This window comes from Cebus imitator, unplaced genomic scaffold (genome assembly GCF_001604975.1).
Source record: "Cebus imitator isolate Cc_AM_T3 unplaced genomic scaffold, Cebus_imitator-1.0 Scaffold55, whole genome shotgun sequence".
NCBI classification, from domain to species: domain Eukaryota; kingdom Metazoa; phylum Chordata; class Mammalia; order Primates; family Cebidae; genus Cebus; species Cebus imitator.
In genome coordinates, this window is record NW_016107370.1 from 1,761,721 (window position 1) to 1,788,369 (window position 26,649).

Sequence of the window (26,649 nt, forward strand, 5' to 3'; positions counted from 1 at the left end):
CCCTTCTATAAAGTGATTACAATTCATATGATTGTTCCATTCTTCATGGCCTTCTATGATCTGATCTTAACCTGTCTTTCTAATCTTGTATACCACTACTGCACACAATAACATGGAAAAGGAAATTATATATGTATGTTAAATATTGGTATTTTAAAAAGAATAGTTTCAACAAAGGACAATAAGACATTCTTTAAAGCAGGGGTTAGCAAACTATTTCCATAAAGGTCCAAATGGGGAATATTTTTGGCCATGCAGCCAGCCATTCAGCTCTGCTGTTGTATCAGGAGAGCAGCCGTAGACATTTATAAATATGTAAATGAATGAGTGTAGCTGTGCTCCAATAAAACTTTATAGAAATCAGGTAGCTGAAAACATTCGGCCCACAGGCCATGGTCCCTGCAATAGGATATTTCTAGGTGCTTAGAAGTACTTTGGTTTTTTTTCTTCTTTTTTTTTTTTTTTTAAAACAGTCTCACTCTGTTGCCCAGGCTGGGGTGCAGTGGTACGATCTCAGCTCACTGCAACCTCCACTTCCTGGGTTCAAGTGACTCTCATGCCTCCTGAGTAGCTGGGACTACAGGCGTGCACCAGCACACACAGCTAACTTTTGTATTTTTAGTAGAGACGGGGTTTCACAGTGTTGGCCAGGCTGGTCTCAAAATCCTGGCCTCCAGAGATCCTCCCACCTCAGCCTCCCAAAGTGCTGGGATTACAGATGTGAGCCACCGCGCCCATCCTAATTAGTTTGAATGTTAATAGTACTAGTTTTCTTTCTAAATATACTTTTTAAAAATTATTGAAAGAGCCAGGAGTGGTGGCCTCAGCACTTTGGGAGGCAGAGGCGGGAGTATCGCTTGAGCTCAGGCTTTTGAGTCCATCCTGGCCAACATGGCAACACCCCATCTCTATTTAAAAAAAAATTATCAAAAAATAAACGCACATAAAAAAATCAGCAGTACAAAAGGGTTTATCGTGTAAAGTAGATCATCCAGCCGTGAGCTCTACTCCCTTAGTTACTCTCTCTGAGGCAATGACAGTTACCAGTTTCTTAGGTATCTTTTCAAAATTTAGCCTGCATGTATGAGAACACACACAAATGATCTTGGTAATAACAAACACTTTTCTGTATCTTCCTTTTTTGTATGAATACACACATAGACATACTACCTTGTTAATACAAATAGTAGTGTATTATATACAGTTTTTATGTTAATTCCTTCATTTTTCACTATGTCTTGAAGACCTATGCCTTTACCTCAGCCTCAGTTGTTTAATGAATTAACTGTTTCATTTGATGTACATACCGTAATTTATTTAAATGGATATTTTAAGTATTTTTCGATTGCTAACCTTGCAACATTGGTTGTTCTATGTAGTGTCATCTTCTAGACATTAGCCTCTCTTCCTTTCAATTCAGAGTACTACTAACACCATTTATGAGTGTGCATGTGCTATGATTTAAGATATTTTGGCTCCCTAATGGAATGAATGCATATTCCTTTCACTCAGGAGGCAACAGAGTCTACCCTACTAGGGCTTCATTTGGGGTCATTCTGTATTTCAGCGCTTTTGAAGAACGAGTAAGGACATTTTTCTGGCCTTCCTGTTCCCCATTCTCAATTAAAGGCCAAAAACCTTCATCAGTGTCAAGGCTCAGTTTCCCTCACATCCTGTTTCTGCATTTCTCATTCTCCTGATTTAATAATCATGGGAGCTGAGTGGGAGAAGGGAATAAGGAAGAATTCCCCATGATGAAGGAAAGGACACTCAGATTCATTCTGTGAATAGTTTCTCACCACCCACCCACTCACTTGTGATTTATTCTGTACAGCACCACCGTGGTCCAGAAATATAGCAAGTGTATCATGTGGAAGAAAGCTGTTGACGTAAGTTCTTTCTGTTGCTTTCAGCTGCCTAGACCTGGAGCAGTGTTCTCTTAAGGTTCTGGAGCCTGAAGGAAGCCCCAGCCTGTGTCTACTGAAGTTAATGGGTGAAAAAGGTTGCACGGTCACAGAACTGAGTGAATTCCTGCAGGCTATGGCACATACTGATGTTCTTCAGCTTCTCAGCCCCCCAGGTAGGTCTTGTTCTTAGGAATATTCTCCAGGAGTTCATGGAGTCAGACTTAGAAGAAGATACCTCTTTTGAACAGGTGAATTGTGTTAAGTATTTTTGGAAAATGTAAAGATATAGTGCCTTGTTTGCTTTCCCAGGTTGAGACTAAAGAACACATGAAAAGCAAATGCAGTGCATGAATATTGATTGGATTGTGGTTGAAGAAACCAGCCACATGAGACATTTTTGAGATAGTTGGAAAATTTTGCATATAATTACATATTTGATAAGTAATTATCATATGATAATGATATTGTAGTTCTATAGGAGAATGTCCTTTTTTAAAAAAGAAGATGTATTTTAAGGTGTTTAGGGAGAAGATTCCTATAACATACGTTGGAAGAGTGTAGCCAAAAAAACGAACATTTATTTATTCCTATGTATGTATATAGATGAGATAAAGCAAGTATGACAGATATTTATTGTTTAAGTTTTTTTGCTGCTATGAGGCTTTTGAACGTTGATTAACTCAATCTTATGAGTTTTTCCTGAATTACCAATATTGGGTAAGGCTTTGCGCTTCCCACAGCAGGTGAAAGTTAGGAAACAGTCTCTCTTTTCAACTCAGTTCCTCTCCTCTCAGCTGCAGATAGAGTTGGTCTACAGCAGTGATGGGAGGCAGGAGGGACATGCCTGGTTGTGGCAGCACAGCAGGCCTCCTTCCTTACCCAGGGCTCCAGCACTGCAGGCCTCCTTCCTTACCCCGGGGTCTAGTGCTGCAGGCCTCCTTCCTTACCCGGGGGGGTCTAGTGCTGCAGGCCACCTTCCTTACCCGGGGGCTCTAGTGCTGCAGGCCTTCTTCCTTACCCGGGGGGTCTACTGCTGCAGGCCTCCTTCCTTACCCAGGGGTCCGGCACTGCGGGCCTCCTTCCTTACCCGGGGGTCCAGTGGGCCATTATTTGTCCCACTGGATGAAAAGAAGCTGGTCGAGCTTAGAAGGGCAGTGGACAAAGGGCCTGATGTGCTCTATTTTACGTGGTTTTGATTTATACTATTTCATTATATAAGCAGCTTGCTTATGATATATTTTTAAGTTAACTGAGGAACTTAAAACTATAATTGAGATCTTATTTTTTACTGTTAGTTCTGGGATAGGGAATTAGGAACACATGGTATAGTGGTGTGCTGTCAGTCACATGTACCAGAAACCCCAACTCAGGTAGGCATAATAAAGAGAATATATTTCTTCTAATTGAAAAGGTTAGAGCGGGTTTGGCTTCAAGGGAAGCAAGGAACAACCCTGTTCCCAAGGAGTTGGTTGGTTTTTGTCTTTGCTCTTCCTTTCTTGGCATTGGTGTCCTTCCACGACTGGCTCTCCACATTGCCCAAGATGCCTGCTTGCTGTTTCTGGGCTCCTTCATCCTTGTCCCAGCAAAACCCAGAGGGTTCACTGTAGTTAACTAGCTTCAGTCACATGCCTGTGTCTACACTTGTCACTGTGCCAAGGAGATGGAATGTACTGACTTGCCTGGCTTAAAGCCAGGAATGGAGTTGGGTTGAGTCAGCTTTCCTGGAACCACATTGATCACCAAACAAAATTGGAACTATTAGAAGGAAAAAGGAAGCAGCAAATACTGGAGAAGTAACCAAAAAGTTTACTACAAATGGAAAGGGCCCTGGTTTATAAATAAGGAGACTTAGACTCCCAATCATCACCTGCTTTACAAGGCCCGTTGTAGATGGTGAAATAGGCCTCTGATAAATGCCCTGTGAATGTGATACACACTGTATTGGATGCTTGCCTTCTGTTCCCCAGTGCCTCTTTGCACCAACAGGGCTTGGGTGGGAATAACTAGCTGCTCATGCCACCCTCCCAAATGCAACTGTTGACTGGCACCAAACAGTAAACTTTCTTTTTTAAACCTGGCACATTATCAATAGAAACAGTAGACTTCCTAAAGTGGTATTTATTAATTTTTATAGTGCTGGTGCCTGAAGTAGCACCTAGGAGTTGTGACAGTTGAAATTTGCTAGTCTGGGTTCCATACTGGTAAAGTCTATGTTCTCATACTTAATAAAGTCTTATACTTAGTAAAGTCTACTTTCCTTACTTTACTAAGTTCTCATACTTTTATGGAATACCAGGGACTCTGAAAGCTTAGGAAACCTTTCTGGGAAGTAAGTATAACATGTGTTGCATTCTCTTTTTCAATAATTATGCTTAATTACTCTCACTGTTAGTTGCCAAGTCTATAAAATGAATGTAAGTATTCTCTACCTCGAAGAGGTATGGGAGCTACATGAAATAATGCGGTGTTGAATTTCATCTATACAATGACAGGGGCCTCATATCTCATGATTTGTGGTGTGATCACTAGCCTGAGATGTACGGTTTCAGATTTTTAAGTTTCCCATATGTGAAACCGGGCTTGACTGAAATTGAGTCATAATATTTATTTAGGTGTAACAATTTGCCTGAATTTTAAAAATAACACAGTATTTTTATTTTTGATAAGCCAGGAACTGATAAACTGCCCCCCTAATAAACATTGGTAATCTTCCTTTGAAAAATCCATTTTTGTTCTTCGTGTTTTTCTCCAAATAGTATTAGCGCTTTTCTATCAGTGTTTCCCAGGGCAGATTATCCTGCTTCTTGGCTTACAGGCTTTTTCAAGATTATTTTACAGGACTTTTTTGCGTTTGAGGAGAGAATAGGAAAAGGAAAGCAGTTTGTTTTTTTCTTTTTGTTTTTAATTTTCTCTTCAGTCCATTTGTGAGCTGTAGAGAAATATTTGTTTTATTTTACTTTTTAAATTTTTTGTGAGAAAGGGCCTTGCTCTCTCTCCCAGGCTGGAGTGCAGTGATGCAATCTTAGCTCACTGCAACCTCTGCCTCCCGAGGCTCAAGCGATCCTTCCGCCTCAGCCTCCCGAGTAGCTGGGACTACAAGCACGCACCACTATACCCAGCTAATTTTTGTATTTTTGGTAGATGTGGGGTTTTGCTGTGTTGCCCAGGCTGGTCTCAAACTCCTGGGCTCAAGTGATCCAACCGCCCTGGCCTCCCAAAGTGCTGGGATTACAGGTGTGAGCTACCAGCCTGTTTCTATGTTACTACTTGTGCACTGTTTCTGTGAAGTTTTATGTCGTGTTAGCCATATAATATTCTTAGGAATCAGTTGTTGCTTGAATGTTACTTATTGATTTAAGAGGAAATATTTCAGGATATAATAAAGCTCAGTAATTTTAGGAAGAAGTAATTAATTTATTAGCTTACTATCTGCATCTAATACGAATAATCTAAGCTTACTCTATAGATAGTAGAATAAAGAAATATAAGAATTATAGAGAAGAATTTTAATATTTTAATAGATATTGAGAATAAAAACTATTGTAATTATATTAAAAATATAAGCTCTGATACTTAATTGGTGGTTTGCCTCATGCATTCAGTAAAGTTTACTATTGCAATACCTTTGCTATGCTAGGCATTATGCTAGGTACTGTGAGTTTAGAGATGAATAAAACAATAGTTTCCACCTGCTGATCGATCATAGTTTAGTAGAGGAGACAAATATGTAAATGATCATATCCAAGACAATTGTAAATGTGTGTGTGTGTGTGTGTGTGTGTGTGTGTGTGTGTGTGTATATATATAGTGAGTTTATCTGATCTCCAGTTTTACCGCTTTGCTATATTCTTAGTCTTAGTGAAAATACAAAATAGAAATATTCTAATGTTTTCTCTTTTCTGGCATTAATACTATTTTGTAGGAGGACGTTCTTATTCCACAGAAAGTCTAATGATTTTTCTCTGTTCTTACAGAGAAGTCTGGTTTGGGTTATGCCGTGAGCCTCTGAACTGGCCTTTTGGGTCTAAATGCAGGGAGAAGGTGATGCTTTAGATTTATTTTGATTAAAGGAGAAACTGTAGTTCTACATTGCCATATTCTGTTCCAGGTGATGGTGGAACAACAGTCAGAGGCTGCTCTAAGAGGTAACTGTCATGTGATGTGGAGTTTCTCTGCCTTTTGAGAAACTGACCAAGTTTCTTTTCTAGATTTGTTTTGGTGCCCAGAAATAGCTAGGGCAGTGTCCATCCGTCTCTAACTAGAATGGTTTCCATGATGAGGATACAGCTTCAACAGTCACTCAGCATGAAGTCTGAGTGTAAACTCACTCTGGAAGTATAATTTAATGTATATTTTCTGAAGGAGCCTCAGAGGATCAAGGTTTACTCTCTGTTGCTTTCTCTCTTGTCGAGTATTTCCACAGCACATGGGTTGGCCAACTTGCCCCTCAATCTGGTCTTACTTGAATTATATGATAGAGAAATCATTTCTAGTTTTTGCGTGTGGATGGTGTTCATCCCATTTTCCAGCACTAATAAATTGTTTTCCTACTTTTACTCCTTTATTCATCTCAGTGGGAATTGGAGAAGGGGTTTAAATGAACATGTTGAAATGGTTTTGAACCATAGGTCTGTAATGATTTTTTTTTAGATCTTTGTTTATTTTTAAGTTTCAAAGACTGTAATTCCAAAGCAACCAATATTGACATCTGTATTATGGGCAAATGTAGATAGACTTAGATATGTAAATCAAGGGTGCTTTGGTCTCTTTTGGTGGTGTTGTGTGTTTGCTTTTTGAATCTCACCCTGTCACCCAGGTTGGAGTGCAGTGGCGCGATCTCGGCTCACTGTAACCTCCTGGGTTCAAGTGATTCTCCTGCCTCAGCCTCCTGAGTAGCTGGGATTACAGGAGCGCACCACCACACCCAGCTGATTTTTGTGTTTTCAGTAGAGACGAGGTTTCGCCATGTTGGCCAGGCTGGTCTCAAACACCAGACCTCAGGTAATCTGCCCACCTCGGCCTCCCAAAGTGCTGGGATTGTAGGCATGAGCCACAGCACCCAGCCTATTTGTTTCTTTTGTTTTAAATGAAAACATTGTGAGTATAGAATTATAGGATCCGTCAGTCCTAGTTACATACGTCATGAAATGGTTGCCTGGGGAATTGATGCCCTTAACCTGAGGGCAGAGACTGAACGATAGGAGCTGTTTAGAGAGAACTAGCATTCTTTATTTGGGTTTCATGAGGATACATCCCAGGTTTCTTTCCAGCTGCAGTGTTGCGATGTTGCCGTTTTATTTCGGTCTTTATATGAAAGGTGCCTCACTGAGGGTACCTATGAAATGTCTGTGGCAGGCTTATGTGCTGTCTCTTCAGTAGCATCTTTTCCATTTGCCTCTACTTCTTTTTTATTTCATATCATTTTTTCTAAGATCCGTTGTAACATACACATTGTTATGTTTTGGCTATTAATTTTTATCACTTTTTTATCTCTAATTGCAAAGATTGTTGAATATTATTCTTTAGTTTCTAAAATGCCTTTACTTCACATTTTGTCTTCATAATTCTGTGAAGCGACAGAACAGTACTATTGTGAACATTTAGATTTCAATCAGCAAACATTTACACGGAAAATGAGATTTCCAGAAGTTATCATTTGGCCAAAGTCACAGTTATTGACAAAGGAAGGATTAGAAACCAGGTCTGCCGACCCTGACTTGAACTCAATGCCATTTCCATAATGCTAGGAAATTTCTGAATTAAGAAACTTAGTTCTGGATTAGTATTACCGCCGTTGCCTCTTTGACCCCGGGACTTTGATTTTTTTCTTCTTGCCAACTTAGAAAGTACTCAAAGACTGTATCTTATTTGTAAGGGACTTTTCTTATTTCATGAACATCAGGAAGTTGGCAATTATTCCTAAAAGAAAAATATCAAGAAGTGAAAAGAGAAAAGGATGATATGGATGGGCATGAGAAGAAGAAAGAAGTAGAAGGAGAGACAGGGCTGAAGGAATGTCTTTCTGGGTGTGGAGTGTTGAGGGGAGTCTCAGGCAATGTGGCAGAATAAGGGATGTGTTGTGGGAAACTAGATTTCGCTATAGTTGACACAAATGTCAGTTGACACGTGAGAAACATATGTGGACATACTTTGTATAATGCTGTAGGAGGGACACACACAGATCTACTTTGGTTTTATAGTCGGGGAGATCGTTAGAGGAAGAAGAATGATATTTATTCAGGCACACTGTAGGGTGTGTAGGTACTTTGCTGTGATGGCATAGAAGATTGCAGAGTAACTTCGAGGACAAGCTTTAGATGGAAGTTGATGAAAATCATTTTTTGTTTCATGACCTCTGAAGGTAGATGCACTTCACTGTGTGGAGTAGATCTGTTTCTAGAAAAAGTATTTATTGATAAACTATGTCAACATTTGAATGCACTGTGAGAGCGAATAACTTCAAGGGGAGCTATGATTTGTCCTTTTGTCAAAAATCATCCTAATTTATCTTTCTTGTAATTCAAGCAAGGCTTTAAACTTTTGTTTTATTGCTTAATGGCATGTACTTGTTTATCTGCATGTGTGTGTGTGTTGAAACACGATCCTTAGTTCCATTGTACCTAGTCACATTCTCCCAGGCTTACAGGAAATCAAGTAACCTCTATGACTTCTTTGTAGATGTTATCTGAAAAATATGCTTGTTTGCCAGGAAGCTGTGTTCGCCGTTTAAAATAGAACTTTCATTTGTATGCCTTCTTACATCCTACATAGCACTATACCATATTCTTTTTTTTACCTTTGTTCAGCACCTTCTCATTATGGGTGCTGCATTGGGGTGGCTAAGGCTTGACCATGCGTCCCTGTCACACAAGGCTTTGTGGGAGGAAGGAAATTTGTGTGGTTAAAACATGGGAGGTATTGCAACTCATTTTCTTTACTACTCACCAGGGGTGGTTTCCAAATCACATTTTGCCTTTCAATTCTCAGTCTTTGATGCAATAAATTATATATATATATATTTTATACACACACACACTCACACAGATACACACACTTGCTTATTGAAGACTAGACTTCTAGAGTTGTTGGTGCAGGACAGGCTTATAAACTGTGAATTTAAATGTATGTTAAAAGTCACTTTGTCTTGGCTGGGCACGGTGGCTCACACCTGTAATCCCAACACTTTGGGAGGTTGAGGCAGGAGGATCCCTTAAGGCCAGGAGTTCTGGGCAACATATGAGGCCAACCTGAGCAACATAGTGAGACCTGTCTCTACAAAATATAAAATAATACTAATTTTAAAAATCACTTAGTCTTATGCCCCACATAAAGGAAGGATAACTTTTAGAACCTGGCCATTTGACCCCTTTCCAGTAGTGTCACCTACTTCTTTGTAAGATACTCTAGAGGAAAAACTCTTTCCATCATTCTTGTTTCTTATATCCTTGTATAATGGCAGAGAATGTTTGCCATGGCATATTTATGAGCAGTGTTCTCGTGAGGGATTGCTCTTTGTGTGGTATGCTTTCTCAGTAAGATAGGCTTGCTGTGGCAGAGGGCGGGATTACGACAGGAGATACATTGAGAATCACCGAGAGGCTGGGTGTGGTGGCTCACTCCTATAATCCCAGTGCTTTGGGAGGCTGAGGTGGGATGGATTGCTTGAACCCAGGAGTTCGAGACCAGCCTGGGCAACATGCCGAAACCCAGTCTCTACAAAAAATGCAAAAATTAGCTGGGTATGGTGGTGTGTGCTTGTAGTGCCAGCTGCTGGGGCTGAGGTGAGAGGATGGCTTGAGCCCAGGAGGTTGAAGCTGCAGTGAGCCCTGATCATGCCACTGCACTCCAGCCTGGGTGGCAGAGCAAGACCCCGTCTCAGAAAACAAAGAATCACTGAGAAAGCAAAACGTAAGGGTGTTAAAGCCAAGAAAATAAAATATTAGTCTCGGAGAGTTTAATTTAGCCCAGGTAATTTGGGATACCTTCTGCAAATTATGTACCTTTTTTTCATTGTAAAATAGATCTAATTAATATCTACCTTGTGTGGTTATTTCAGAGGTTAGTGATAAAAATGCCTGGTGCATTTAAAGCAGTCAGTAACTTGCTGTAGTAATTTCTATTATTATTATATATATTCATTCAGTAAATACATGTTGAACACCCACTAGTGCCCACTGCACTGCCATATGCTGGGCACAATTCTAAGGGCCGAATGAACTGGTGACTAAGACCATCAAGGTCGTTGTTCTCATGGAGCTTCTATTTTAGTGCCTAAGGTAGACAGTAAGAAACAGGGATTTCAGAGAATGAAGGATACTGAACTACATGAATATAATAGATAACTGGGGGGTCGGAGGAGACCTAATTTGGAGACATTTCCCAGAGAAGCTAGTGATATTTTAGTAAGAAACCTGGATGATGAGAAAAGAAAGAACCTGCCATGAAACAGTAGAACAGTGGAAGCCAGTGGGGTGGCCGTGGGGGGCGGTGACAGAGTGGAACCTGAGGGGAGATACGCCCAGCAGCAGAGGACTGGTGAGTGGAAGGGCAGAAAAGAGCTTGACTGCTGAAAGGAAGGAGCCCAGTACAGCTGGAGCTTGGTGAGCTGGAGAGCGGGAGGGACCGAAGGCAGGGAGCAGTTCATGCAGGGTTCTGTAGCCGTGGTAAGGAGTTTGGATTTTTATTCTAAGTACAGGCACACTTTGTTTTATTATGCTTCACTGTACCGCCCTTTGCGGATACTTCATTTTTTACAAATCAAAAGCTTGCAGCAACCCCGTGTCTAGCAAGTCTGTCGGTGCCATTTTTCCAACAGCATGTGCTTACTTCGTATCTCTGTGTCATGCTTTGGTAATTCTTACAATCAAACTTTTTCATTATATTTGTCATGTGATCTGTCATCAGTGATCTTTGATGTTACTCTTGTGATTGTTGGTGTGTGGTAATTGGCAGCATCCAGGTGGCGATCTTAAGAAGACCAAATCAGTATGGTGTTGGCACTGAGGCCCACTAGGCAAGCGCTGGCTGGCTCCATACAGCCCAGCCTTTGGGGCCCTGGGGCTTTGGGCCCCAAGATATGGAGCCTGTGAGTGGGACATGCACTCCATGTGGAAGCCAGAGCCTGCTCCCCTGGATAGAGTGTACGAGATCCCTGGACTGGAGCCCATCACCTCTGTGGGAAAGATATACTTCATGCCTGGGATACCACCGCTGATCTTCCTGCCCTGAGACCATGGCTAGAAACACCCAAAGTTCTAATGCTCAGGCCCCATTCACGAGCAGCCACTGTACAGAGATCACACCTGCTACGTCTCTCACCAGTGTTGCCACCCTAGAAACACCCAAAGTTCTAATGCTCAGGCCCCATTCACGAGCAGCCACTGTACAGAGATCACACCTGCTACATCTCTCACCAGTGTTGCCACCTTCTCAGGGGTGTAAAGCAGGCCAAGTTAATAGAATGCCTTCCTGAGAAAGTACTTAGCCTTGTTCTGATGCAATGAACCACATAGAGAACCAAGATGAGCATCTTCTGAATTTGGTTTCTCATGCCTGTCTCTGGCACTGTACTGAGGACATCCCCAGGAGAGAGGCCTGCTGTCCAGTCATTGTGGACAGTCTGATACAGTTGTGTAAGTCTCAGATTCTCAGGCATCCTTCTCTGGCCAGGCAGATTTGTGCCCAAAATTCCACATTATCCACCACCTGGAACTGAGTCTCTTCGAAGCAGGGTCATGGTTCTGGTGGAGCCCATCCTGAGTGCCAACGATCCTCTTCCCCCCACCGCATCTCCTCCAGAGAGGAGGTTGAAGCTACTAAAAATCATGTTCTTGAGACCTTCTATCCCATATCCCCCACTGCTGACCTTCAGGAATGTAATGTTTATGATGTGAAAGATGACACAGATTTCTGGGAGGTCTATCCTTACCCCCATCTCCATATCCTGCACTTCCTGGAGAGAGCCAATTTACAACCACACAGCCTTCAGCCAGATCAGCTGTGGGCAAAGATGATCCTGTTTGCTTTTGGCATTGCCCTGGCTCAGGCCCAGCTCCTCTATGGGAATGACACCAAGATCTCAGAGCAGTCCATGGTTGTGTGGACTGTAGGCACAGACAGACATGTGTTCCATTTCCTGTTGTTACAGCTGAACACCACAGACCTGGCCTCTAACAAGTGTGACAAGAGTTTGGTCTGAGTGGAATCATACCAGCTCCTCTCTCCGCATTTTTGGTGTTTTCCAATGACCAAAAAGAAGATAGGGCTGGGCACAGTGGCTCATGCCTGTAATCCCAGCACTTTGGGAGGCCGAGGTGGCTGGATCACGAGGTCAGGAGATCAAGACCATCCTGGTTAACACAGTGAAACCCCGTCTCTACTGAAAAAATACAAAAAATTAGCCAGGTGTGGTGGCATGTGCCTGTAATCCCAGCTACTCAGGAGGCTGAGGCAGGAGAATCACTTGAACCCAGGAGACAGAGGTTGCAGTGAGCCAAGATCATGCCACTACTCTCCAGCTTGGGCGACAGAGCAAGACTCCGTCTCAAAAAAGAAAAACAAGGATTGCTGTGTAATGTGTTGGGCTGACTGGTTTTCAGTGGAGACATCTAGGAAGTTTTTAGCTCTGTATTTGCATGGTGCTATATGAGCTGAGGACCAGTCTGAGGCCTGAAACCCCACTTTCCCTTCTCCCACTGAAGAGGGCCTGGGGTCCCCCTGGAGGCTCAGTGCTCATCTGGCCTGATGGTCTTGCTGACAATAAAGAGCCCTTGCATTGCAAAGGAAAAAAAACCTATTATAATTGTTTTGGAGTACCACGAATTATGCCCATATAAGAAGGCAAGCTTAATTGATAAATGTCATGTGTATTCCGACTGCTCCACGGATTAGCCATTCCTCCCTTCCCCCCACTCTCTCTGTCTTCCCCCACCTCTCCCTCCCTATTCCCCTTCCTCTCCCCCCTTCCCCCTCCCTCTTTGCACCTCCTTATTCCCTGAGACACAACAGTTGTGAAATTAGGCTGATTAATAACCCTACATTGGTCTCTGACTCTTCAAGTGAAAGAATAGTGAGACACAACAATGTTGAAATTCGGCTGATTAATAACCCTACAGTGGTCTCTGAGTGTTCAGGTGAAAGGAAGAGTCACATATCTCTCACTTTAAATCAAAAGCTGGAATTGATTATACTTAATGAGGAAGGCATATCAAAAGCTGAGACAGGCTGAAAGCTAGGCCTCTTGTGCCAGTTAACCAAGTTGCAAATGCAAAAGAAAAGTTCTTGAAGGTAATTAAAAATGCTACTTCAGTGAACACACGAATGACAAGAAGGCAAAAACAGCCTGATTACTGAGATGCAGAAAGTTGTAGTCATTTGAATAGATCAAACCAGCCACAGCATGCCCCTAAGCCAAAGCCTGATCCAGAGTGAGGCCCTAACTCTCCTCATTTCTATAAAGGCTGAGAGAGGTAAGGAAACTGCAAAAGAAAAGTTGGTTCATGAGGTTAAGGAAACCATAACATAAAAGTGCAAAGTGAGGCAGCAAGTACTGGTGGAGAAGCTGCCGCAAGTCTGCCCGAATATCTAGCTAATGCCAGGCATGGTGGCTCACGTCTATAATCCCAGCACTCTGGGAGACCAAGGCAGGACAATTGCTTGAGCTTAGGAGTTTGATACGAGCCTGGGCAACATGGTGAAACCCTGTCTTTACAAAAAATTAACCAGGCATGGTGGCACCTGCCTGTGGTCCCAGCAACTCAGGAGGCTGAGGTGAGAAAATCGCCTAAGTCTGAGAGGCAGAGGTTGCAGTAAGCCAAAGTCATGCCACTGCACTCCAGCCTGGGTGACAGAGTGAGACTTTGTCTCCAAACAAAAAACAAAAAAAGATCTAGCTAAGATCATTAAAGAAAATGGCTATAATAAACAGATTTTTCAATGTAGATGAAACAGCCTTCTATTGGAAGAAGGTGCCCTCTAGATTTTTCATAGCTAGAGAGAAGTCAGTGCCTGGCTGACTCCCTTGTAAGGGGCTAATGCAGCTGGCAACTTTAAGTTGAAGCCAGTGCTCATTTACCATTCTGAAAATCCTAGGGCCTTAAGAATGATGCTAAAAACTGCAAAGTTTTTGTCCTGAGTAGCCGGATGGATGGTGGTAGGCTGTAAGCCTGGTTTACCATCTTTAACATGGGCAAACTGTAGGGGACTGGCAGAAAAGTAGATTTTGCATCAGAAGGGATTTGGGACATACAAAGTTTGTGGTGGCTATAGGACATCCTAATTTAAAGCCAGGATAGCCAAAACTATATTTTTCAGATTTATTACTTGTTCCCTTTTGTCATTGTTAACAGTTTTTTTTTTTTTTTCCTATCACATCAAAAGCTGGGAAATCAGGATCTTTGTATTTTATAGTTGTGATGTAAAACTGTCCTGGCAGATAAATGGTAAATGTGGGGATGTTAAAATTCCATGTTATGAATTTGCTGGCTTCAACAAGATCCCATTTTCCAACTTTCCTACTAACGTGTGTCACAGATTTCCGAAAAATTCTGAATTTCATCCATCCTGTACTAAGTTGGCCTTGACTTAAAGGATTAGTAAATATGAATGTTCTCCTTTGGCAAGAGTTTAAAATTCTCAGAGGCTCTACTATATTTACTAAAGATTTTCTCAGGTTTCTTGAGACCCTCAGTTGTGCTAGGTATACAATAAATATATACTCATTTTTAATTTTGGTTTTATTATCTTTCTGCTATAACTTTCATGAACATTATTTTTTTCCTAGAAAGTTTAGTACCTTTGATGTATTAAGATTACTGTTATTTACTCTGTTTCCTTCTTACTTGTAATCTTGTTTTGTTTCTTTGCTTTGGTGGGTGGTAGAAAAAAGAAGAAAAAGATACTGTTATGAGGTGACATTCAGTATAAACAAGGAAAGGAAAAGTAGGTGCAGGAAATTAAGTTTTTTAAGTTTTAATTATCTTTTCTCTTTACTTCCTAAAAGCCAGCTAACCTAGTTTTATGTATTACAACGTTTGCAAATGTAAGCTTTTCTATCTTTGGTTTCTTTTATGTCAGTTATCTATTGCTGCATAAGTAAATTACATCCAAGTCAGAAGTGAAAACAACTATTTATTATCTCACACAGTTTCTGAGGATAGCAGTCCAGGAGTGGCCTAGCTGGGTAGTCCAGCCTCTCATGAGGCAGCAATCAGACTGTCAGCCAGGTCTGCAGTAATCTGAAGGTTTGCCCAGGGTTGGAGGATCCTCTTCTCAGATGGCTCACTCACAGGTGCTGTCAAGAGACCTCATTTCCTCACTGGCTGTGGTGGGAGGTCTATTTCTTTCCATAGTGATATGATTTGGTTGTGTCCCCACCCAAATCTCATCTTGAATTCCCATGGTTATGGGAGGACCCAGTGAGAGGTAATTGAATCATGGGGCCAGGTCTTTCCCGTGCTGTTCTTGTAATAGCGAGTAAGCCTCATGAGATCTGACGGTTTTATAAGGGGGAATGTCCTTGCACAAGCTCTCTTCTCCTGTCTGCTGCCATGTGAAACATGTCTTTCACCTTCCACCATGATCGTTGAGTCCTCCCTAGTCACATGGAACTATAAGTCTACTAAACCTCTTTCTTTTGTAAATTGCCCAGTCGTGGGTATGTCTTTATCAGCAGCATGAAAATAAACGAATACACTTACCACTTGAACCTCTCTGCGGGGCTACCTGAATGGCCTCCTGCCACAGTCCTGTGCTTCCTGGGGCAAGTGAGTGAGAGAGAGAGGCAAGAGAAGGAGTGGAGGTGTTCCGTTATTGACTCTAGGATTTTCTTCCTAATTCCTGTCAAAAGTCTTCCAAGCTTTGGTGTTGGCAGTTGTTCCTCAAAGGAGAGATGTTTGTGTCACAGGTATATAAATATGTATCCCATTGCTCTGTGTCCTTCTCTTCCAAAATCATTTTCATTTCAGTGCTAAATAAGAATGCAGTCATTTGAAGACATTTTCAATGGTGTTGTCTTTGTCCATTGCATGCTGCTGTAATAGAGTACCACAGACTGGGTAATTTTTAAAAAATACATCTATTTCTCACAGTTCTGGAGCCTGGGAAGTCCATCATCAAAGAACCAGCTTCTGATGAAGGCTTTCTTTCAGTGTCCTCACATGGTAGAAAAGAGAGAGAACCCACTCCTGCAAACCCCCTTACTACAGCGGCATTAATTCATTCACAAGAGTAGAGCCTCCCTCTAGGCCCTACCTCCCAACATTGTTACATTGGGCATTCAGTTTCCAGCACATGAATTTGGGGGCACACATTCAGACCACAGCAGGCATTGCAACTTAACACTTGTAATACTAACAGTGCATGTAACTCGATTGATGTGGCAGCCATATGAGCATTTATGACCAGGTATTTCCTTCCATGAGCTGACACTGAGAACTACCCTTGGGCTGTTGCCTGACAGGCATCTGTTATAAGGTGCATCCTGATTTCAGAAGTGTTATAATACAGGAAAAAAGCTTCTAAAAATTGAAGAAATGTGGTAAATAATTTTCTCCCCCACCCAATCATGGGGGAAGTACAATAGATCAAAGTCTTCTGTAAGTAAGTTTCTTTCCTCTGATTTTACAAAGCCTGCACCTCACAAACTATAAATCTGATTGAAAAGGAGATGTGAATGAGTGATTTGTGACAAAGATAAAAATGCAGGTTATTTGTAAAATGTTTCAGTTTTTGGTTTCAGATGTATAAACAAGGAAAATCCCTCTTTTGTGACTTTAATTTTTTTTCTTTTTTTCTTTTTTTTAGGCATAAAGATTACTATAAACCCAGAGTCAAAGGCAGTCTTGGCTGGACAGTTTGTGAAACTGTGTTGCCGGGCAACTGGACATCCTTTTGTACAATATCAGTGGTTCAAAATGAATAAAGAGGTAATTTTTTTAAATATGTCTTTTAATTCTTCTGTTATAAGGAGAGAGAATGACAGAGAATTAATTAACATTATTGTCCTAAATGTAGTTTTAACAGTTTGGTAAAAGAGTCTGATAGACATTGTTAGGTTGTTACTGAAATACTCAATAATCATCAGTTTGGTAAGACAGTTCCAGAGTTGTGTCATTAAAACAATTGTAAACAATAATGAAATCAGTTCTTCACTCTAAAAATGGTGGAAAATAGAGATTACTTAGGGCAATAGTGTTAGCAAGTGTGAAACATCACCAGTACTTTCCTGTATATACAAAACTCTTTACAACAGATTATGTTCCGTCCAAAAATCTTTAAAAGATTTTCAAGGCTCTGTGGAAAATTAATTTGCTTTTTTTTTTTTTTTTTTAATTCCACATCACTGTTTTATTGGTATCAGAAGATTTAGGGCCTTGTGGTAGATCCTGAAGTAAAATTCAGGTTGGCAGAATGGGCCATTTATTCCTTTTGTGGAGTGATTGGCTCCCTGCAGCACCCAACAAATAATTTAAAATAACATCTTAGAATTCTCTTTTTTTCAGAGTTCCTTGAGCCATCCTGCACTTTGGATTTTTCAGTGGGCAGGCTGCCCGCGTTGTGTCCCACTTCTGTGGGCTTTTCTCTTCCATTCCCTCATCCCTCTCTGGCCTCCTCCCATCTCCACACTATCTTGAAAGTCCATATTCTTTTCACCCTGGTAGTCACAGTAATTCAGCTTTCTTCCATACTTGATGCCATGTCTCCCTTTGCAAATCTGAAACTAAATAAAAACTGTTCTGAGAATGACTTTTCCTTTAATTGCATTGCCTCATACTGTAGGAGAATTCTGTGGTTTTATAGTCATCTGTTACACAGAGGTAAGACAGAACAACTGTGGAGTATAGCGAAAAGATTGCTTGTAGCTTTGGCACTAGATAGGTCTGTGTTGGAACCCTGACTACCATTATTAGCCATGTGAATTCTTATCATCAGAGGTTGTGAGAATTAAGGAGAGAGGATGTTTTTCATGCCTAGGCTCTTGAAAGATGGTAACTAAAGGTATTTTTTTAATCATATTTTCTCAATTGCAAAGTTACTTTAATTTTAATAAATGCCCTTTGAGGAGAAATAATGGAAAAAACCCACTACATTAAGTATATCATTTGTAAACTATGTCCTGATTGGAGAAAGGTAGAAATGTAGGGGATGGAAGATGCATCTTAGATTTGAAGCGTTGTAATGGATCTTAAAACTCTTGGCGAATCAAGTTTTGTCAAACCACTCTTATGATCATAAGTGTATTGTAGATGTTACTTAACAAGTGCTTGCTGAGCACCTGTTTTGTGCCAGGCCATGTTCTAGGCATGATGATATGGCAGCGACCATAAGGTCTCTGCCCTCAAAGAGCTTTCACGCCAGTGGGGCCACAGCAAGTACTGTCAATTCCTGTGAGTTAAGAACTATGAGGAAATTCAACAGGGCGGCGACATAGTGTGAGAAGCTACTAAAGGTTTTAAGCAAGGGAAGTAACATGTTTTTAAAACATGAACTTGCTGCTTGAAGAAAGCAGAGAACAGCAAGGTGACCAGTTGTCTAATGCCTGTGCTTGACTGGAAGTAGCAGTAGTGTGGACTAGGGCAGAGCAGAGGAGGTGAATCACAGTGTGTAATTCAGTGTGTGTTTTAGAGATACAGGTATTGATCGACTTACCACCTATGCAACTTGTGACCATTTGACTTTACGACCATAATCGCTAGCCACGACTGCTCTGCGTCTGGCAGCGCAAACGTTGCCCAGCTGGGCGTACGACAGTGCGGACCAGCTTCCGGCAGCACTACCATCTCCGCGTGTACCATTTCAGCTTTACATATGGCCCACTCAACTTACGACCAAATCGTGTTACAACCAGTCCGCGGTCCCGACCGTGGTCGTAAGTCGAGCACTAGCTGTAGTCATCCAAGCTAACAGATTAGATGTAGAGCATGGGGAGAAGAAAGAGAAATCAAGGATGACCCCTAGGCTTTCCACATGAGCATCTGAGATACATTATATACTGAGGGGTTGAAGATTGAAGAGGAATAGATTTAGGGGGAAAAATCAAAAGTGTGGCTTTAGACGTGTTGCATTTCAGATACCTAGTACACATCCAAATGAATCAGCTAGGCCATTTGAGTATCTGGGGAGACAACATTGAGATTTATGTAGTGGAGGAGGCACCAGTGAAGAGACTAAGAAGAGTCTGCCAGGGAGATGGGAAGCGAGCCAAGAGAGGATGGTATAAAAGTAACAAAGAAAGTATTGCAAGTAAAAATGGATAGCCAGCTTCTTCAGTCCTGCTGAGAGAGTATAGGATCAAGAGAGGTTTGTTAGGCTTTTTGGTTTATTTAAGATAGAAAGTACTAGAGCATGCGTTTTAGTCTGATACAGTAAAACATACAGTAAAAGGGAGAAATAGATGCCAAAGCAAAGAGAGAGAAAATTTCAGAAGCGAGGCCAGAGAGGATGGGATTGTTGGGAAGGGAATAACTTTTCCTCTACTTTCTTAGGTTCAGTGCCTGGGGCACGCAGATTAACTGACAGAAGACAGATTAACAGAGAAAAAGCTTATTTGTGTGCATGCAAGAGCCTACAGAAGGAGTAGCTTGCTAACTGGTTAAGTTATATGCCTAATTTAGTAGGGAAGGGCAGGGACCCTATGAAAAGAATGAATGGTTTTCTTCAGGAAAGACAAAGGGGAAAACAACAAAGGGAGATAGCAAAGTTTCTGGTAATGTTCATTCATGCAGGCACCAGTGGTGTCTCCTCTTCATCGTGATCATAAAGTCCGACAAGAGAGAATTTATGGCAGCCTCATTTCCCAGAGCTTTCCGTCTTGGGTCAGATAAAGGAAGCCTGAGAAGACTTCTTTCTGCATCTGTTGAATCCCAGATGTCTTCAGTTTAATATACTCTTCATACCAACTCTGGAATTCTGCTTGGGTCCCCACACATCTTTAGCCCAAGTAGCCTTTGTTAAGAAGATGCATCTTCATTTTAACAGGAGGGAACAGAGCAATTGTAAATAGGTACAGACATGGATATGTTTGTGATTCGTTGGCAGTAAAAGGAGATAACTTCTATCTGAAGTCAGTGCCTGAGAGATGTAGGATTACAGGAGGTTTGAGGAGAAAGTATACATCAGTAGTCTAGAAGGAAAGCACCCTTAGGACAATACAGTAGGGTTGTCAGGCAGTTCTAAGAGCAGCCTATAGTCCCAGTTGTCACATCTTCAGCAAAATACTGTTGCTTTGGTGTAGGTACTGAGAGGGGAGAGAGTAGAGTTCAGTTACTTGGGGTTTGGAGAGGGAGGGGTGAGCTTGTTAAAGTACAGGTTGAGTATCCCTTATCTGAAAAGCTTGGGACCGGCAGTGTTTCAGATTTTGGATTTTTTTGGATGCTGAAATATTTGCACTGTATACTTAAAAGTTCAGCATCCCAATCTGAAATGTTCCAGTGAGCATGATGGAGGTTCTCAAAGAGTTTTGAATTTGGGGGTATTTCAGATTTTAAATCCTCAGATTGACCTGTTCTTTGCAAGGAAGTTGTTGTAATGAGGCACTTGAATAAGCCCTTGGCAACGTGCTGAAGTTGGTGTAGCTAATAAATTGCTGGGAGCAATAAAAGCAGTAATAAAAGAAACCTTAGTATTGGAGGTGGGGCCTGTGGATGGTGGTCCCGTCTTTTACTGTCTCGTTGATATGCTTTCCATAGCCCTTCTCTGTCTAGACCTTGAAAGAGATTGGATATTTTTTGGTTAAGGAGTCATCCTCTTACAGAATTTGGCAGATCAGAAGATGGGTTCTTAAGGTAAAATAACTTACCCATGTCCTCCCAGCTAATTCAGAGCTGAAAGCAATAGCCAGGCCTAATTCTCTGTGTTTTCTATAAGCCCCTGTAGTGTTTGTATGTTGTACAAACATACAAACTGCTAAACTCATTAATGTTACAGTTTTAGATTCTTTCAGTACTGCTAAACTCATAAGTGTTGCAGTTTTATATTCTTTCAGTACTTAATGATACTTTCAGTACTCAAATGATGACTTAAATGACAGATCAGGTAGTTTTCTGTTAGTGAGCCTTCGGAAGATGTTTGGGGGCCAGCTTAACTCTCTGGTTAATGGATTCATAAAAGATTGGATTCATAATACTTCAGTCCTAAATAACTCAAAGTGTTACTGTTTTTAACTCAGAAGTATTTTAGAACTTGGGGGGAAGAGTTACACTTGGAAAGCTCCACACTGAACTCACAGATTTTGTACAGCGTATTTTATAAGGTGTGTTTTTGATGAATCATCCACTGCTATTCTCTTACTGATTCTTTCACAGATTCCGGATGGAAATACATCAGAACTTATTTTTAATGCAGTGCATGTCAAAGATGCGGGCTTTTATGTCTGTCGAGTTAATAACAATTTCACCTTTGAATTCAGCCAGTGGTCACAGTTGGATGTTTGTGATGTTCCAGAAAGCTTCCAGAGTAAGTAATGAAAGAAGCTGAATGTTGGGATGGGGATTACCCTTATTTATTTTTATTTTATTTATTTTATTTTAAATGTTTATCTTTAAATAATTTCAAAGTATCAAAAATAGTAGCAAAATTTCACGTATGTATTTCATCCAGTATAATGTCAGCCATTGTTAAGATTTGATCCATGCGCTTTGTCTTTCTTTTTTTTTTTTTTTTTTTTTTTTTTTTTTTTTTTTTTTTTTTTTTTTTTTTTTTTGAGACAGAGTCTCACTTTGTTGCCCAGGCTGGAGTGCAGTGGTGCCATCTGATCTCAGCTCACTGCAGCCTTCGCCTCATGGGTTCAAGCAATTCTTCTGCCTCAGCCTCCTGAGTAGCTGAGATTACAGGCACATGCTATCACATCGGCTAATTTTTGTGTTTTTGGTAGAGGCGGGGTTTCACCATGTTGTCCAGGCTGGTCTCGAACTCCTGACCTCAGGTGATCCGCCTGCCTTGGCCTCTCAAATTGCTGGGATTACAGGTGTAAGCCAACATACCCAGCCTGCTTTAATTCTCTTTTCTCTGTGTGTGTGCACGCATGCACGTGCACACACACACCATACATATACATGTATACGTGTGTGCGCAGATCCCTTACAATGACATAGACAGATCTTAAGTCTGGTTCCTGCCACTGACTTCTTCAAGCCTTTCTTCATGGTCCATTACTCTGCCCTCACACGCAACACCTATACTCAACTTAGTTTCTCCCTGCTGCTTCCATTGTCTCAAAAATGCCTTGCATGTTTACACTCCATGTCTTTGCATCAGTTCTTCCTTCCATCTTGAATACCTTTTCTGCCTGGCATATTCTTATGATTCTTTCAAGCCTCAGCTCCCTCTGCTCTCTTGGCATTCTGATTTTACCTCTATTACAGACCTTGTTACGTTGCTTTTAAAATTATTTCTTTGCCTAGCTGTCTGAGCAGTATAGGGGTAAGGAATTCCCTTTTCTCTTTCTAGTTCTTAGAACAAAGCCTGGCAGGTAGTAGTCCCTCATCAGTTATGCAATTCAGTGCCACCTTCATGAGGCACAGCCTTGGGCTTAGGTGTTACAACTATTTTAAACTAAGCATAAAAGAGAGCCCCTGACCCCAAATTATTTACATAACTATCAGGAAAGATTATCTGCTGCAATAGAAAGTAGGAAGACTTCCTTGCTACCACCTCTTTTCCCTAAAAGTTAATCTTTTGAACATAATTCCATATTATGGTTGTTTATGTTATCAGGCTTGTCTCCCTATTTGACTAAACTCCTGAAGGGAAAGTCTGGGTCTTACTAATCTTTCATAAAACCAAACACTTAATAACCAATAGCACTCAGTAGATGTTTGTTGACAAAATGAAGAACCAGGGTGAATTCTGTTTAACAAAGCAGAGATGGAAATATTTCCATCAAAAACTTTTAATATTTTTACATTTAAAGCACAAATTCAAAGCTATCTAAAAATCTTTGAAGGATTCTTGATATCTAAAACTTTTCCTTATTTAAGAAACAGAGTGTGGATCTGACATGGTAGCTCACACCTATAATCCCAGTACTTTGGGAGGCTGGGTCCTGGGGTGGGTGAATCACTTGAGGCCAGGGATTCAAGACCACCGTGGGCAACATGGCAAAACCCCAGCTCTACAAAAAAAAAAAAAAAGCAAAAAAATTAGTTAGGCCTGATGGTGCACACCTGTAGTCCCAGCCGAGGTGGGAGGATCACTCAAGCCCTGGAGGCAGAGGTTGCAGTGAGCTGAGATCACACTAGTGCACTCCAGCCTGGGTGACATAGCAAGACCCTGTCTCAAAAAAAAAAGAAAAAACAAAAACCGATTGTTAAACTAACATCATGGAAAAATGCTCTTTCCTGAAATTACTCTTACTCATGAATACTAAATATGATCATTATAAAAAGCAGATCAGTACATAAACACCTAGCATTTGAGACCTGATAGTTTTGAGTTCTGTATTTAGGATGTGAATCAAGAAGAGGTCAGTTTGTTATGGATTTGAATGTTGTGGTCTCCAGTTTGCAGAAGAAAAACTCTCATATAGTAGTCTTGCTGCTCACTTTTCAATTCTTTTCCATAATGTATATTTTTCGCCCAAACTATTGTATTGCTCCTAAAAAAATTATGTTGTAGAAGAAAAAAAAAAAAAACTCTAGAGTTGATGTCAGCACTAAAGGCCATGTAAAATATCATTCACTGCAAGGAAACTTGCTTGTCTACTTTGCGACTCACTGTGCTCCATCTTTAGTTCAGTAGCTAGTATTAAAACAAAAAACCAGTCTATTCTAAAGAGTAGTTGTCAGATATTATTTTGTTTATGCGGTGCACAATCAAGAACCATGTTCTCTGTTGTTATTTGCAGACAAAAAGAAGAATAGGGAGGGAAACAGACTTTTTGTTAAAAGAGTTAGAATGCTGCTATCATTCTTCTCTCTTTAACCTTTCCTTAACTCAACGTTAAGGTTATTGAGAAATAAAAATATCACGATTTTCTTTAAAGAAAGAATACCTCATGCACCTCTGTATTAGCCCATTCTCACACTGCCGTAGAGCTACTACCTGAGACTGGGTAATGTATAAACATAGGAGGCTTAATTGACTCACAGTTCCGCATGGCTGGGGAGGCCTCAAGAAACTTACAGTCACCGTTGATGGTGAAAGGGAAGCAAGGCGCATCTTACATGGTGGCAGGAGGGAGAGAGAGCAAGCAGGGGAAATGCCAGACACTTAAATAACCAGATCTCTTGAGAACTCACTATCAGAACAGCACAGGGGAAACTGTCCCCATGATCCAGTCACTTCCCACCAGGTCCCTCCGCCAATATGTGGTTACTACAGTTCAAGATGAAATTTGAGTGGGGACTCAGCCAACCCATATCAGCCTCTCTCAATTTTATTTAATTTTTTATCCCATTTTTATTCAGGAGTAATGTATGTACAGTACAATATACAGGTCCTAAGTGTACAGTCCGGTGAGTTTTAACATATATATAAAACATGGGTATATGTATCCATTTATCATATATATAGTCACTGACCAGTCTAGGTATTTTATATCCGGCTTCTTCCATCCAGCGTAGTGTTTTTAAGATTTACTCATGTTCAGTGTATCATTAGACAGTCCTGTCTTTGCTGAGTAATATTCCATTGTATGAATTGGCTAGTTTGTTTATTCCTTCGCCTATTTACCCATGTCGTTCAGTGTATCATTAGGCAGTCCTGTGTTTTTGCTGAATAATATTCCATTGTATGAATTGACTAGTTTGTTTATTCATTCTGCTATTGATAGACATTTAGTTTGTGTCGAGTTTTGGAATATTATGAAAAAAGCTGCAATGAACATTCTCATACAAGGTCTTTTCTGGACATATGTTTTATTTCTTTTGGATAGTTACATGGAAGTGGAATTGTTGCGTCATAGAGTAGATAATTTTTTTTTTTTAACTGCCAAAGCTTCCAAAATAGTTTACCGTTTTGCATTACCACCAACAGGGTATGAGAATTCAGGTTACTCGCTCCTTATCTTGGCCGATGTTGGTTGTTGGATCTTATTGATGAATTGACCTTTTGATCATTATGAAATGCTTCTTTATCTCTGGTAATCCTCTTTGTCTTGGGGTTTACTTTGTATGATACTAATATAGCCATGGAAAGTTTCTTTTTTGTTTTGTTTTGAGAGCGGGATCTTACTCTGTCACCCAGGTTGGAGTGCAGTGGCACAGTCATGGCTCACTGCAACCTCTGCCTCTTAGGCTCAAGTAATCCTCCTACCTTAGTGTTTCAAGTAACTGGGACCACACACATGCACCACCACACCTGGCTAATTTTTTGTATTTTTGGTAGAGACTGGGATTCTTCATGTTGCCCAGGCTGGTCTCGACCTTCTGAGCTCAAGCACTCTGCCCGCCTTGGCCTCCCGAAGTGTTGGGACTACTGGCATGAGCTACCGTGCCTGGCTAGCACCGTGGTAGCTTTCTTAAGCTTTTTTGTACAGTATATATTTTTCATTCTTTTAATTTGGAATGTCTTTGTTTAAAGTTTTATTTCAGATAACAGAATATAGATAAGTGTTGCTTTTTGCTCTAGTCTGGAAAAAAGTCTCTTTTAAGGTGTTTAGACCATTTACATGTAATGTGATTATGTTTAAGTCTGACATCTTAGTGTTTGTTTTTAGTTAGTCTCATTTGTTCCCTTTTGATCCTCCTTTCCTGCCCTCTTTTGCATGAAAGAGTATTTTTAAATATTATGTTTTTTAATGTTTTTTAAATATAAAATTTTTTATATTTTATCTCTTTTATTGACTTTATTGTCTTAATGTGATTTTTTTAGTGGCTGCTTTAGAGATTACAGCATACCTCTAACTTATTATAGTAAACCTTCAAAACGTATTCTACCTTAAAATATAAAAACCTGTATAGTATGCTTTCATTGTGCCCTCCCATTGTATATTTGTCATATTTTACTTCTACATTTACTTTTAAGCAATCTTGTAAGGATAAATATGTGTGTGTAATTTTTAAAGGTTTTGTCTAAAATATTCACTGACGTAGTTACCTGCTGTGGTGCTCTTCAGTCTTTCCTTCTGACATAGGTTGCTGTCAAGTAAAGTTTCCCTTCTGGCTGAAGAATTCCTTTTAACACTTTCTATAGTTCAGATCTACTGTTTGTAATAATTTATAAAAATTATTTGTGAAATAATTTGTAGGCATATTATCTCAGCATTTGAATTCTTTATCTCTCATTGTCTTCATTTTTGAAGGATATCGTTGCTTATAGAATTTTAGAGATGTGTTGGTTTGTTTTCACCACTTTAAAGATGCCATTTCATTGTCTTTTCAATGGCCTCCATTGTTTATCATGGAAATTTGTTTATCCCTTTTATAATTGTTCCCTTGAATTCTTCCTGCTTGGAGTTTTCTGATTCTTAGACCTGTAAGTTGATATCTTTTATCAATTTTGAATCATTTTTAGCCATAATCTTCAAATATTTTTCTTCTACTTTCCTTTCTTTCTGGGTCTTTAGGTGTACGTTAGACTATTTGATATTGTCCCACAGATCTTCTAAGTTCTGTCCTTTTTTTTCTTTCCTTTACTTTATCTCTTTATTTCCAGTTGGATTTCTTTTAACCTGTTTTCAAGGTTACTGATTCTTTTCTCTGGTGTGACCTGCCTGCTGGAAAGTTCATCAAATGCACTGAAGAATAAAAATCTTGATATTTTTAATCTCTGTTATTTCCATTTGGCTTTTTTTTTTTTTTTTTTT

The 26,649-nt window shown here is 40.4% G+C and overlaps 1 protein-coding gene across 4 annotated transcripts in view; it reads left to right on the forward strand.

Annotated features, from left to right (window-relative positions):
- Window positions 1-26,649, forward strand: part of MALT1 (MALT1 paracaspase) — a 78,896-nt gene that overhangs the window by 8,189 nt on the left and 44,058 nt on the right. For all 4 annotated transcript variants that reach the window (XM_017528816.2, XM_017528819.2, XM_017528817.2 and 1 more), the window contains exons 2-4: window positions 1,914-2,080; window positions 16,710-16,831; window positions 21,209-21,359. In XM_017528816.2, coding sequence (XP_017384305.1) covers window positions 1,914-2,080; window positions 16,710-16,831; window positions 21,209-21,359 — 440 coding nt within the window. The remainder of the gene's footprint in view (window positions 1-1,913; window positions 2,081-16,709; window positions 16,832-21,208; window positions 21,360-26,649) is intronic.